Source organism: Pteronotus mesoamericanus, unplaced genomic scaffold (genome assembly GCF_021234165.1).
Source record: "Pteronotus mesoamericanus isolate MK-2021 breed Mesoamerican mustached bat unplaced genomic scaffold, CSHL_Meso_final contig_90, whole genome shotgun sequence".
In the NCBI taxonomy this organism is placed as follows: Eukaryota; Metazoa; Chordata; class Mammalia; order Chiroptera; family Mormoopidae; genus Pteronotus; species Pteronotus mesoamericanus.
The window spans coordinates 18,293,596-18,308,596 of NW_026555277.1; the positions used below are offsets into that span (position 1 = coordinate 18,293,596).

Sequence of the window (15,001 nt, forward strand, 5' to 3'; positions counted from 1 at the left end):
ACCCAAGGTTGCAGAGGGGCTGGTAAGCAGAGCCAGGATTTAAACCTCATAGGTCTGACTCTAGAGTCCTATTTGGGCATAGAGGGTGGCCACTGAGTCATTTTCTATGGAAATCCTGACAACTTGGAGCAGAAAAGAACATTACCTACAGTTTTTCTCATCTTTATCCAAGTATCTACTCAGCTTCCTCCTATCCTTCTCCAAACAAATATCTCCAAGAAAGGAAATTGCCCCACTGCAATTTTGCTGGAATTATCCTTGTTGAAGGGTAAGAAAAGAAAGTCATCATGGGTCATAGGCAAACCCTAAGGAGCTTTGAAGTCTTGGTTCTGTTTTTATTTTTACTAAAGCAATTAACAGGCACAACAGGAGAGGCTACTGAAAAGCGCCTTGTGACAGTGACATCACTCACCGTGCGGAATGCCGTCCCAGATGTCCAGCCAATCGTATTTGCAGTCTCCCTCTCCCACCTGCAAGGGGTCATGCTCCAGGTCAAAGGTCAGAAATTGCAGGACGATCTCCATCTTGGGTTTGGCCAGGATGGTAAAGGTGCAGTCCAGGTTGTGCGGGTACTTCTCGGGGAACCCAGGGGATTCGATGGTCCCATTGGGGCTTGTGAAGTTTTTTGAACAATCTTCAGAGCCTAGATGTGAAAGAGAATCCCAACATTAAGAAAGGAGAAGATAACGCTTTTCTTAGCTGCCTCTGTTGCATGGGTTATTTAAATGTTTGGGCCCAAATCCCCCTACTCATGAGGTCTTTGTTTCCACTGGAATGGCCCTTGAAGCAACATACTCTTCTTAGTCTCCCTGAAGCCAGACCCTCTTTAAGAGACAAATTAAGGAGGCAAGATGGCTTGCTCTACATATTAGAGTAAGAACAGCAATTGAAGAATTGGGGGAGATGGGGTAGAAAGAAGTGTGTGTGTATGTATGTATGTGTGTGTGTGTGTGTGTGTGTGTGTGTGTGTGTGAGAGAGAGAGAGAGAGAGAGAGAGAGAGAGAGAGAGAGAGAGAGGTTGATTCTCTTGAAAAGGGGAACAGAGTCTTCTTTCTCCATTACTCAGCTGCTTGCTCCAGAAATGTAAGTTATTTCAATCCTTAAGGAAGGCTTGCTGATTGCCAGCAGGGCAAACAATGTTACCCCTTATTTATTGCTGACCTCAACACAGCCCCTATTGTACCAGAGCCAACTAAGTGCCCCCTTCTCCCTCCAAGATCCAAGGTGCCTCAGGGGAGGGGCAAAGGGGAGCTCGGGTCTCATTCATGTCATGACTATATTAAAACGAGCTGCTCTGTAGTGGCCAGACAATTAACAATCGACGTTTTTAGCCGGTGGATCACAGCAGGGCGTTGGGGATGTTAAAGGCCGCTCCAGCCACAAGTTTGGAAAAATGCGGCAGTGTATTGACGTTTGGAAGGCTTCTGGTTCCTTTCTGGTAGGGATGGCCTTGTTTCTCTCCTAAGCACTTGTGTCTGCTTTCTTGGGACATAGGAGGCGTCCTTATTAAATGCAGCACACATTCTGCATCCTGGTGCTGGCTGGGAGGGCAGCAGGCGCAGGAAAAGGATTACAGCAGCGTGTCTCCTGATGCCTCTAGGTGGAGTCACCGTATAAGAGCCCTCATGTACTTGAACCGGGCCACCATTTGCCAGGAGGGGCCCAGGGACCATCCCAGGACACTGCTGCCCAGACGATGGCCGGACAATTAGAACAGATTTCACGACGTTCTGATTTTAAAATTAAGAAAGGTAGTGGGATTCATGAGAGGATAAATTGGCACTCTAAGCATGAAGGAAAAACACAGGAATACTCAATAAACCAGGTGTTTACTGGCAGGAAGTGTCCTCTGGGGATCCCACTGAAATATAACTGTGTGATGTCAATATGCCGATCTTAGCCCGCAGTGATGTCTTTATCCGCGGCTCCTGCAGAGGCCCCTCTGTGAGTCTCTTTATTGATGATGGCTTTCTGGAAAGCAGCAAATGTCTGACTTGGAAAAGGTGCCATGCAAATGAGTGGGGGAGGGGATTGCAATTTTTTTTTTTTTTTAGCAGTAGACAGGAAATTCGAATATCCCTACCAATCCATGCATCACATCTGTGCTTTGGCAAGGGGGGGGTCCAGACACCTGGGGCTAGAGCTCACCTTTCCAGGACTTGTTGGAGGTTCTCTGTGTGCCACACCTTAGCAGGTCTGTATTCCATCATTCAGGGCAGGGCAGCCCAATGGGCAGCCAACCCCCACCCCGCGGCCCCCCCTCCCCCCGCCTCCTCTTCCAGTTTGTAAACCATAGGGTCCCCAGCTTTGTTTGCCATCGAGCCCTCAGCTCCCGAGGGCCTCCTCTGGGTCCGGAAATGAGGCAGTTCGGCAAAGCCAAGCCAGCTGGCAGCTCTTGGGGGGCCGAAAGGCGCTTTGAAAGGTTAGCGTTTATGACCGCTGTGCAGCCTTCTTCATGTGGGCTACTTAGCCAGAGGAAATTAACTCTCTATTCACAACTTGCTTCCAGAGCTAGAAAAGGCATCCTGACATTCTGTCCTAGAGTCTGCTCTATTGTCCTCCCCTTGCAAGGCAAGGGGAATCCCCAACCCCCCTGGGAGTGGGGAATTTATGGTGGAGTCTTTCTTTGGTCCCTCCCATCAGTGGGGGACAGGGGCTCTACAACGGATTCCCAGTAAGCCTGAGAGACGCCTGGAGAATGTGAGGTTCTAAAGTACCCACGGTGTCCAGGATTCTGAGGCCCTGCATTTGACTGGACAGAATTTTTTAATCTGACATCCTTATCTGACATTCTTAAGGAAAAAAAAAACCTGTGTATCTATCTCTAACATACAGCTATACATGGGTATATCTCCTGGCTTATTTTGAATGAGGTAGACAAAGAGATTTATCCTTTTTATGCAAAAAAAAAAAAAAAAAAAAAATCAAACATCCATTATAATTGTGAATTATTTTATATTCACACCATCTCCCTGTTTAAACTGTGGTCCAGGTGTCAGAAAGCAGGCAGCTGACTATCAAATGTGGAGAAGAGGTGGCAGAAAAGGGTGACCATCCTTGAGACAAAAGTTGAGTATTGCAGATATCTACCTAATCCAAGAACCTTCCCATAAAGTGTTAAAAGGATTAAAGGTTTAAAAATAAAACAGCTCAGTTAACAAATACTCAAGTTCACTCCGCACTGAGATTGCCCATAGAAGTTGGAGGATTTCAGCTGTAGTGAACGATTTCATACCAAAGGACTCTGGTATGAAAAATGCCCACTCCATGTTTTTTCACTGTACATTTTACACTAACCCTGCAAGCGAAAGAAGAATCTATACGTATAAAACTATTTAAAACACGCGGGATTTATCCGAAGCTGAGCGCGGCCTGATCACGGATGCAAATTCAGTTCTTCAATTCTGGCAGTGGGGGTGGGGGCCCTCCAGGTTTTCTCTACCTGGGAATGACCCCAGAAATTTCAGTTCCCAAAATGGCACTGAGCACCAGGAAAGAAAACGTGCTCTTGAACTTTAGTCCAAGGAGCATCAGAAAACTAACAAATCAAAAAACCCATATTTTCCAGTGATTCAGTGTCCAACATTACATTTTAAGTTACTTTAAAATTCCTTTCTCTGTTCTGCTCATGATTTGGTGATTTGAGAGCCTTTGTTTGTGAGTTGTTTTGGTTTACCCTTTTATATGGGGGTAGTCTGGTCACATATAGGCTCTTCTATAAACCACTTCATTCAGGGCAGACATGAACTTCCCACTCCAGCAACATGTCCCTTGTCTGTACCTGAGTCGTGGGTTTATATCAGTAATTTTGCAGCAGAGTCTTTCCAAAGCAATGTGCTGTCGAAGGCTTCCAGAGCCCTCTGGGTGGTTATTTGCGTATTTGTATTTACGGTTCCCCTCTTCTTTCTCTATGAATCTGACCAGGAAACATAGCTGTGTTTGTTTGGATTCTGTTGGACTGTTCATGCGTTTCTTTCACGTTCTGCAGATGATGTAAATGGTGGGGGCAGGACATGGCACCTGAAGAATGTTGAATTTTGCATCCATGCACACGTATGCTCTTTGGAATGGCAGCTTAGGGTGGCCCTGAGAAAACCACGGGGCTCTCCCCGCCTTTCTCATATTGCCTAGAAGTGGCTGCTGTTGGCGGGAGTTGCCTCCCACTGCCGTAACCTCCTTCTTCCTTGTGTAGACAATGCCAGTCCTTAAAGCAGGCTGCCCCATTTCCCCACAGCCAGGCTACCTCTTTTGGCTGGCACTGTCGTTTCTAGGAAGTCCACAGACGTGCTGCCTCATTCGAAATCCTACTTCAGCCTGTCCTCAAAACAGCAATGCTGAGTTATAATACCCTCTTGTGTCCATCATTTGCATGATGGATAGAATTAACTCTCACTTTTTCTGTGGCTTTCTGGAGAGCGTGGCAGCATCCTTATGAAATACTAAGTCAGGAGGCAGGCAACAGAGGTGAGCTTGAATGGTCCTGCTCATCTTGCTCTGACTTCCCTGGCTGCTCCCTGGAAGGCCTTGCTTGGAGCTGTTTTCCTTTCACGGTCAGTGCCGTGGAGCTGAGTGACAGCTTTGGGCCCTGGGGACTTTGCTATCTACTAGACTTCCCCGAGTCTCCACTTCCATGCCACCTGATGAACCCCTCGTTTTCATAACCACAGCGTGTCAGTCACATCTTTACTTAGCGCTTATTCAGTGTGCCTCATACCATAGTTTCTCTTGAAATTTACATATCTATTTACATATAAGCATCCAACAAGATCTCCTGTGCATCTGTTTCTAGCTGAGGGTTTACATACCTGTCTGCCTTGCTAGAAGAGGGCAAACATTCTTTTATTCCTTTTCTCTTCTCTCTCCCCACTGTTCCCCAGCAGAAAATGGTACAAAGAGCGTTTCATCAGCGATCTGACTCTCACACAGGACTCAAGAGAAGGTTGATCAAGCTGTTCAGGAGCCTCCCACCAGCCTCAAGCCACTGGACACAGATTGTCAGTCCCTGTGACCCCACGGAGTCAGAAGCATGATCACTCACAGCAGATGGACCTTCTTGGGAGAATCTGGCTCCCACTTTGGCTTGACACAGTTCCCTCAGCCCTACCCTTTCACTGGACTCTACGTTCTTGTTCTCAGGCAGACAAATCCGACAAATATTTAGACAGAGTGGATATAAAAAGTGCTTTCAGCAACTACCACTTCCTTTCAAGAACTGTTTAGTGAAAAAGAAAATATATATGAATAGCTCCCCTCACACTGAACTCAACAGGCGCCGGACTTGGGCCTCTTGATGACAAGGCCTCCCCTTTCACCAGGCTGCAACCACAAGTAGCCAAACTTAGGCTGGAGAGGGGAATGTACTTGTTAGATGGGGCGGGAGCCTCTTGGGTGGAGGAGCGGGCCCAGGGAGAGGGGAAGAGTTGGAGAATAAAACTTCACATGCCCTCAAGAAAATGAGCTCACATATCGGAGGGAAGGGCGCACGGCTTGGAGTGCTTAAGTGTAGGTGCTGAGCCAGCGTCTTGTGAATGAAAGTTGGCTCTATCCAGTTATGGAAATAAGCACTGGCCCATATTCTCAGGGCCTAAGATAATCGAAGGGGGAGCTAAGGGAAAGCAAGCAGTCAACTTGACGTGCAGTGTTCTCTGCCTCTTTTTCTCCTACCTTTTGAATTGCTTTTCAGGGGGTCAGCTTCACTGGCATTTAGCAAGTGGGCCACTGGCATTCAATGGGTAGAAGTGATAAAATGGATCAGCAAGGGGGAATTTCTAGGAGCCATATCAAGTGACTGCGTGACCCCACTGGGAGGGGGCAGGTCATGGTGAGATCTTTAGAGACTCTAAACACTAAAAAGATTGTGTCCTCCTGCTCCATGTAATTCCAAATAAAGGCCACATTAAGCCATGAAGTAATTAGGAGAAGTTCAACCAAGTTTTGCTTTTTCCCATGAAGATTATCGTGATTTTTAAAAACACACAAAAATCAGACTCTTTTCAAAAGTGGTTTTCTATTTGATTGGTGCCCCTACCCATTCAGTGCTACAAACAATGTTTGTCAGCCCATCAGGCAGCACCCACCACTAACCCTGCAACTTGTCCTCTCAAGTTGGATGATAACTTAAACTGGCTTTTCATCTTGGGCTGTCTCCAGGTTCGCCTTGAACCTCCTTTCCCTCCATCAACTTGCCTATGAGCACATAACCATTACACAGCCCCTGTACACTGTGCCTCATGGCCAGGCTCAGGTGCCGGTGTCCCATCTTCTCTTAAGTGTCCCTCTCCTGGCTTTCCACCCCCAACCACACTGACCTGTCTTGAAGATCTCATAGCGCAGGGAGAAGCCTGCTCCCTGCCGGGCGTAGTCAGAGGTGAACTTGATGTACAGAACGGAGCCCGAGGAGATGATGGTGGGTGGAGCGATGTTCCCGCAGTGCTTTCCCAGGAGGTCTGCTGATTCACTGTCTCCATCTCGAATCTCAATGAAGTCATACCTAGGTGAGGATGGCACCAAAGGGCATGTATGAGGAAAGCTCACTTTAAGAACATGGAAAGGACCCTTTGTCTTACTCCAGCTCATGGGCTCTCCCGTCATTTCTAGACACACAGTTGTTTCAGACTGTCAAACCAAGGCCCCTTATGTTTGCTTGCAGACTGTCAAACACGGATACATGAAGTTGCATTGCTTTATTAAAGCCACAGAAAGAATGAGCACCTGAGCAGATGGCTAGATTTTAAGGCCTTATCTCTTGCCTCCGTAAGACCAGTAGCGTCATTCTATCAAATACCTCAAAAGCAAAGCAAAAACCAAACAACAAACCCAAAAACCATTACTTTGTTCCTTCCAGAGCACCATTTCCATTTCCATTATGATTGCTCTGATTGTTGGTCTTTTCTTTTTAGATCTGTATCACCGCAAGTTGCTTTTACCCATCTTATAGATGAGGATAAATATGTCCACTTCAGAGGGTTGGGATAGAGATGGAGTGAAAAAAAAAAAAAAAGACAGGTAAGGTGCTAGGCACCATGCCAGGCACACGGAGGGTGTTTCAGAGATATTCTTATCTTCCTGGTCCCTCCCCCATGTCCCAGCTTCCTCCTGGGTCATTCCCTCTTCTCTCATTTTTAATTGTTAATGACAAAGACTCCCCACACACCTGCCTCCTCCCTCCCGGAGAAGACCATGCAAAGCTCACATCGGCAATGTCTAGTCAACAACATATTTTTAAAAGGAATCAGCATCGTATTAGATAAGGCAATAAAAACCTTTCTTCCAACACAGGGGGGGAATCCCCAGGGACAGCATTTCTGAGCACATAACTCCTAGCCTCAGCAGGAGGCGGAGCAGCCGCCCTCCCTACATCACCGAGGCCTGAGCTCATTTCAAAGAGAGTCAAACTGGCCTGGGGTGCAGAAAGACACCTCAAAGACATCCTTGTCTAGGCTCATGGGATGGCGCCATTTTTATCTGTACAGTCACACATGTTCAGCTTTGCCATGTGCTCTGCCAACGTGCCCTGTGCCCTGTTTGGACTCCTTCTCTGGGCTCCCGACTGCTCAGGCAGGAAACTTCCTCACTAGCTCTCTTCCAATTGCTCGTTGCTGTACCATTATTTACTGAAAACTATCCATCTCCCTCTCTATCTCTGTTTGTTTATTTTGGATCGACCTGTTAAAACAACATGGATGAAACCTCTTCCCTTTGGTTAAAAAGAGGCTCTGGAAAGGCTACCTGCCTGCCACACACACAGAGCCTGGGGGGGCAGGATGCCTGCGGAAGTGGCTTGTTTGGGCCGGGGTGGCCAGAGGCTCACTCCAGCCCCTGGGGGCCATATTTCAGATTGCTCAGCTGCTACCAGATCCACAGACCTGTGAAGGAAGCATAAGGTGTGGACCAGGGGTAGTTCATTCTTGGATCCCAGAGAGCTGGAATCCTACGGTCAAAAAGAATCACAGGAGTTGGAAGTCTGAAGACAATGTCAGGAGCTCCCCCAAGAGCTCTGGAGAGGTGGACACAGGCTGAGAAACACCGTGGGGAGAGGGTGGAGGGGGGAGAAATCTGTGTGGGTCTGTGATTTCAGTATGGGAGATGGTGCTGACTTTGAAAAACATGCTTCCTCACTTCCAAAATGAAAGTGAAAAGACGCTTATTTCATTCTCAAAGGAAATCCCCCAAACCTCCTGGAAAACCCCTTCTCACTGTTCCTATGCTACGGCAGTATTGCTGCCCAGTCCCTCCTGCTGAGTAACAGTGATGCCCCCGCAGCAGGCACCGTTAGCAGGGAGCCACGTGGATGCCTTAAGCAGATGTTACCTGGTTCACCTGACTTAGCAAATGCATGGCTCTGTAAGCAAGAGCTGCCCGCGCCTTCCCTGTCCATCCCGGACAAGCGACACGACTGACCTCAGCTCAGGCTTATTAACTGGGTGCCCTCAGGCAAATTGCTTCACCCTTTGGAACCTCAAAAATGGGGAAAAGTAAATAGGGATATGTGAACCTTCCTCCTAGGATTGTTGTGAGATTTAAAATGACCAGCATTATCTATACAAAGTGTCAGTTCACAGCGTGGCAGTTAGTGTGCATTAACAAATGGTAACTGTGACCTGTTGCCCTCGCACCCCTTCCAGGGAGGGGCTGAGGCTGAGCCTGGAGCAGAGGCAGCTTTCCCTGAGAGAGGAGGGAGTCCGGAGAGGTGCCGTAGAAGCAGGAATGCACATCTGTTCAAACATTTTGGAGGGCATCTTGGCAAAAATGTGAAAAAAGTTAATCTGTACATACCATTTACTCAAGCAATCCCACTGCTAGGATTTTTTCCTAGGAAAATAATCAGACAACTGCGTAACATATAAGAAGCATAGAAAAAGTGAAAAGGTGCTTTGTTTATAAACAGCATCATGTCCGAACGCCCAACGACAGACAACAGGTGAATTAGTTTTGGTATATGGATAAAATGGAATACCCCGCTGCTATAACAAATAGTGCTGTAGGCATATATTCTTTGTTTCTTTGGAAAAAAGAGTTCATGATATATTGTTAAGTTGAAAAAAGTAGATATTTTTAAAAGTATGCTTTAAAAATGTGTGTGTGTGTGTGTGTATTTCCTTGCATACACATACCAAAAAAACGTCTAAAAGAGCGCATACTAAAATATTAATAGTGGGGAGATACACGCATGGTGGGATAATTGGTAGTTTTTACTTCCTTCTTTGCTATCTGTATTGTTTACAATAAGCCTACATTTCTCTAATAAGCCGCAAATATATAAAATAAAACCGCTTTCATTAAGAGTGTTTTTCCAAGTCTAAGAGCTGGGAAAAATAACCCAGCTTTCATGACTTAGCAGATGAAAATACGAATATCACCATCACCATCATCATCCATGTCACAGACTGGCAGCGAGGACTCAGTAAGACACCCGGGGGCACCTCGGGTCGTGCCAGCAACAGGCCCTACACTCGGTAAATACCTAGAAAGAGTTTTACGAAGGCCACCAGATAGCTCCAGTCTTTGTGGTGCCATTGTCTCCAGGAAGGACAAAGAGGGGCCCTGTCATCCCACTGGCTCCTCCGTCAGGAGTGGGAGGTGTGATCCGGGTGCCTGGTCGCCCGCGGAGCCCAAGGGGCAAAGCAGAAACAACCATGGGCAGGGCCGCCCACAAATGCCACCGCTATAGGCTGCCCTCAGTTTCCTCACTCGACATGCGGCCCCACACCCTTCTGTGCGGTGTTGGCAGCTACAAATACACCCTTGCACATCTACATACACACACAGGAAAGAGAAGCACTTTTGGAAAAAGTTTTCAAATAAATCGTCATTGTACATTTTCTCTCTAAGCTTGTTATTTAAAGGACCCCTCTGGTGAATCCCTTTGTAAAGCAAATAATCAGCTTTTACTTGCACTCTTTAGCAAAGCTGGTCTTGCCTATCCGGTTTGCTTTCAGGGGAAAACTACCTAGAGTTTTAGTTTGGTGGTAAAATCCCCACTCCCTCCAGGGCCCAGGCTCTGCCCTGTGGACAAGCCACGAGGGCTCAGCTGGGCTTTTTGCAGACAAGGCGCACTCCAGATGACATGCTGTCTTCACACAGAATGTCTCATTTACCTCCTGTGTGACTGACTCATTTGGGGAAATTTTCTAATAGGGATTTGCCACAGCTGGAGCAAATCTCAGAAATTTCAGTGTCATCGGGTCCATTTGGGAAAGCTCGCAGAGGCTTAGGAAGTTTGTGGCCTTGGAATAAAAATGGCCCTCTGTCTAAGATCCAGTGTTTGCTTGGGAGAAGGACCTGGGACACAAACTCAGGGCTTGCCCCTGACCCCCAGCAGTCCTGCAGAAGAACCCGAGAAGCCGCTCCTTTTAGAACACCGTCATTCATTTTCTGGAAGGACACACAGACCAGCTAATAGACATATGAATTACTGTGTTCGCATTTCATTATTCACAGTCCTCCTCAAGTGAAAAAATTCCTTTCAAAGCTTTAGTGCTGTATTTATTTATTTACTTTCCTAGGCTGAAGGAGTCAGCCTGCTGGATTCCTTGTTCTTTTTTTTGTCTCTAAAATTGTTCCCCAGGTGCCATTTGACTTTTCTCCTCACAGATTCTGACACCCACAGGTTGAGCATTTGTCCAGAGAACGCTTGTACTTTCTTTCTGGACTTCAAAGTCTTAGTTTCCCTCCCGAAATCCGTATTTGGGGCATGGGACTCTTGACAGTGGAATTAATTTTAAGAGTCCACAGGAAAGATATGAAAAAGCAACAGTCTCATCTCTTCCTCTCATCCCTAGGCAAACATGAAAAAAGGCTTTCTCGTCTCCATGAGTCTAGCCATGCTTGACACTTCCCAGCAGGAAAGGCTGGCCAGCCGGGCCTGCGCAGGGAGGCTCCCACGCAGAGGCCCTTCTCGCAGGGCAGGATACTGTCGCCCCTTCCAGAGTCCACCTTCATGAGGGGCTTTCCGTAGCACAGGTGAGCACTTGGGGGCTCTGGGGAAAAAAGCTGTGCCCATCCTATGGGATTTAGGCCTACACATCAGAACACCTGTACCCACCCAGGTCCTGAAGCCTAACATTTTACAACCAGGTAACGTCTCCTTTCATGTGATTTGTATCATAAAACGTTTAAGACATCACATTTGGTTCCGTGACATGCTTTTTCCAGCCTCTGGGACTTTGCACTTGCTCTTCCCCCTGCTTACAATACTGTTAGCTTTTTGTATTGGCTGATACCTTCTCATTCTTCTGAGTGCAAATGTCACCTCCGCAGAGAAATCTGCCCTGACCACCCTATTTCCGACGGCATGCCCTTGTTCTCTACCCCACCACCCTCTTATTGCCTTTATCCTGTTATCATAATCTGTATGGGTCTTGTCACTATACTCATTTCTTTGTTCAGAGTCTGTGTCCTGCCCTCGATAGTTAGTGCCAGGAGGGCGAGGGCCTTGCCTTTCACAGCTGAATCTGTAATACTTGTTTGGCACATTGCACATAGGAGGACTCACTCACTGCTGAGTGAATAGACAAATGAGGGACTTGAGGTAGGCTACACGTGAACTCTGTCTGTGATGACACTTTCTGAGGAATTTAATATGTTTGGTCCATTTTACACTGTTTGCCTTTGTGTTCCAACATACTCACTGAGCTATTCTGGTTGCACCTGGCAACCAAAATGTTGCCTCGTGACTCAGAAACACGAAATACAACATTTTGAGTGGAAGAAACATCTCAAATCATGCTGACAGCATTTTCACTATTAGCAGCAAACAAATCAACTATAATTAAAATGCTGTCATAGTGATCTGAGATTTTTCTCACACTTTCAAAGTTCCATATTTCATGAGTAGACTATCCAGGCCAGAGAATTTATCACCTCCTGGAGTGCCTTTCTTCCAGGAAGCTCAAAGACATCTACAAACACTGCCTTATTAATCCTTACATTAAAACCTGCAGGGAAAATAGGAGGAAAAAAACACTGTCATTTACAACTTCCTGAAGAAGAAGCTGCCCGAGACATAAGAGGCTGCTGGGGACAGATCTGCACAATGCTGAAGTCCCTGGTCACTTCAGGCCCAATGTCAGGTCACCTGCTTCTCAGAGTTAGGAGGGACATCCAGCCTTTATGGAGGGACATCCAGGCTTTATGGAGAAATCAGCTTGCCGTCAACACAGTTCATTTCCTTGAATTTCTCCCTTTCATTGTTACCACCCATTTGATGAGAAGCTGGCATATCAATGGGATGAGCTCCCACTTACCGAGCACTTACTATGTATTTGGCCCTCAGTTTAGATACTATGTCATTCGATCTTCATTTAGTACATGCCATGCCCTGTTCCAATTAGCGTCTATTTGCAGATGCTGGTACTGAGGCTCAGAGAGGTTAAGTGACCTTACCAAAGTCACATGATGAGAAATGGTCGGAGGCAGGCTTTGAACCCAGGCAGTCTCACTCCAGGGCACACAGGCCTTGTCTCTGTCCCTTTGCCTCATTGTTGAAGGAATATATGAGAGCAGAGGGAATGCCAGATTGCTGAAGCACAAGAATATTAGAAGGTACCAGGAGTAAAGAAACTGCTTGGTCTTTTATTTAGCTGTTTTGTTTAAACAAAGTCCTCTAGGCTTTGTTTAAATAAATCACCAGTAGAAGCAGTGAGCAGATTTGGAATTCATGGTTTCAAGACTCACCCAATAGAAATCTAGCACATAAGTATTCAGATGGGATAATATATTAATTTTTGTAAGTGAAGTATTTTTATATGCACATGTACACCCATATGGGAACATATGGCCTATCGGGTATATATTTATAAGCTCTTACAGTAAGATCTAGAGCACATAGCCTTGAGCCCCTGGGTTTTCAGTAGGTCCACAGATGAATTTCAGTAGGTTGGGAATCCCTACAAGCACATGCATTAGTGTTGTATGTTTGTGTGTAGAAATGAGGTCTGTGACAAAAACAAATCTTAAATTACTCTTACACAGAAACATATCTGTCTATAAGGTGTGTGTACTCTGGGAAGTATGGTACATGGGCTTTGCAGACAGACCCTTCTAGTTTCTCACTCACTCTCATGGTGTGACTGCAGGCAATGCGTTATCTTCTGAGTCTCAGTTTCTTCATTTATAAAATGGAAATGATAATAGTCCCCACCTTGTGGGATTGTTGGAAGGGTCGCAAAGAGACAAACAGGCCCAGCATAATGCTGCAAGCTTTAGAATGTGCCTGGGAGACGCTGGCTATTTTTATTATTACCTCTATTCAACAAAGCAGGAAGGTAGGCTTGGGGGAGAGGAAAGTCACATACACATGACGCTTTGGAAACCAAACACATGACGATGAAATAAAAAATCATAAAGTTAGAGAATCTCATCAATGCCCCACAACTTGGGTGCTGGGGAGGGTGGTTTCTAAAAATCTTTCTCCTGTTCAAGTCTATCAGCAGTGCTTCAGTCACTTGTGTTTTTGAAACTTCATTTCCATTCATTCTTGTGTTTCTGATTCCAGGCTCTAGAACCGGCCTGCTAGGCTGGGTTCATAACCACCTGATTCCCCATTAGCCAGGTCCTGAACAGCAAGGTACTCAGCTTCCCTCACGTTGGTTGAGTTAATGCACATCGACAGCTCAGCACAGTGCCTGGTACATAGTAGGTACTCAAGAAGTAGATGTCAGTTGTGATTGCTCCTGTGGCTATTATTATGACTAGTTATCTAACTTATTATCATCATCTGTTATCTAACTCCAAGGACTCAAACAACTCCAGGACTCCACATTAATTTGTGCATGTGCACTGGTGCCAGTTGCTTTTTTAATAGTGGCCATTTGCAGCTCCATTCTCTTCCTTCATTTCTGCCCACCCCAAATCTCTGATATTCTTATTCACAGTCCCCTCCCAGCCAGGATCACCGGGGTTCCTGAGAAGGGAGGAAATCTGACCACCAGGCAAAGGAAGGATACAAAGAGAATAATCCAAAACAAACTGAACGGATTATTCCAAAAAACCTTGAAGGCAAGACTCTGGAAACTACAAATAACATCTATTTATAATTGCTGGTTGTTTTTCCGCAGGAGCCCTGCGATGATGGAGCGGGCCCCGCCAATCTCATTGTTCCTGACAGAGCAGGCTGCCAAGAACACCTCCCAACGTGAGGAAGGAGGCTGCTCCAGACAGGGTGTCTGATAAGTGTCACTGCAGATGAACTTTCAGAGAATTGAGGGCACACAACAAAGCCTCCACCACCTCTCCCCTGACCCTCTGGCCAAACACCGCCTTCCCCCACTGCCCTGGCTCCCTAGCATGCGCATTCCTGAGGCCCCTGAGGCCGTGTGGCCGCAGACCTGCTCAGCTCCTGGAGGCAGCTTGGCTGGGATGTGTTTGCTTACATAAGAAATGATTTTCTAGGCAAACGGTGCCAATGGGAAGTTTAAGGCTTTTGGGTGGGCTGTTTTCGGGGTGACTGCTGGGTCTTCTGTCTGCTTTCTTCTGTCTGGTGCACATCTATAAAGTCCTCCCTCTCTGTGGTTAGCTTACCCATTTTGTAACGACACCAGAGCCCCACAGTTTATGTCCATTCACCAGCAGGCTGGCGCTGGGACTTGAAGGTGAACCCCAACAGCGCCAGAGACTCCTTACCTTGTCCTAGCTGGCGTGGGTCAATCAAGATCACATGACTCAGTTTGCCTCCCCTCATAAATGGAAACAGGGATCATGGATCAGGGATCTGTGCCTCTCGGGCTGACCGGAAGTGGGCAGAAAATGACTGGCTCCCACTGAGGGAAATCAGAGCACATCACCCCCGGCCCAGGGTGCTGAGAGCATCCCTGCACTTGGCTGGATGAAGCGTTCCCTCCGGGACAGGTCTTCACTAACCCCGGCTCCCAGAATGTCTAATGGTGAGAGTGAATGAGAACCTCCCCATCTGTCCGAAAAGTGGGAGCCTGCTGGGTGCGAGTTGTGCTGGGCACGAGGGAATCAACTGTGGCCTTGGAAAAGTCCTTTGTGGTTTTCCAGG

At 46.8% G+C, this 15,001-nt stretch overlaps 1 protein-coding gene across 4 annotated transcripts in view; it reads right to left on the reverse strand.

The window, feature by feature from the left end:
- NRP2 (neuropilin 2) overlaps positions 1-15,001 on the reverse strand; it is a 114,514-nt gene that overhangs the window by 73,185 nt on the left and 26,328 nt on the right. For all 4 annotated transcript variants that reach the window (XM_054585771.1, XM_054585770.1, XM_054585773.1 and 1 more), the window contains exons 3-4: positions 6,309-6,490; positions 413-643 (exon numbers count right to left, since the gene is read on the reverse strand). In XM_054585771.1, coding sequence (XP_054441746.1) covers positions 413-643; positions 6,309-6,490 — 413 coding nt within the window. The remainder of the gene's footprint in view (positions 1-412; positions 644-6,308; positions 6,491-15,001) is intronic.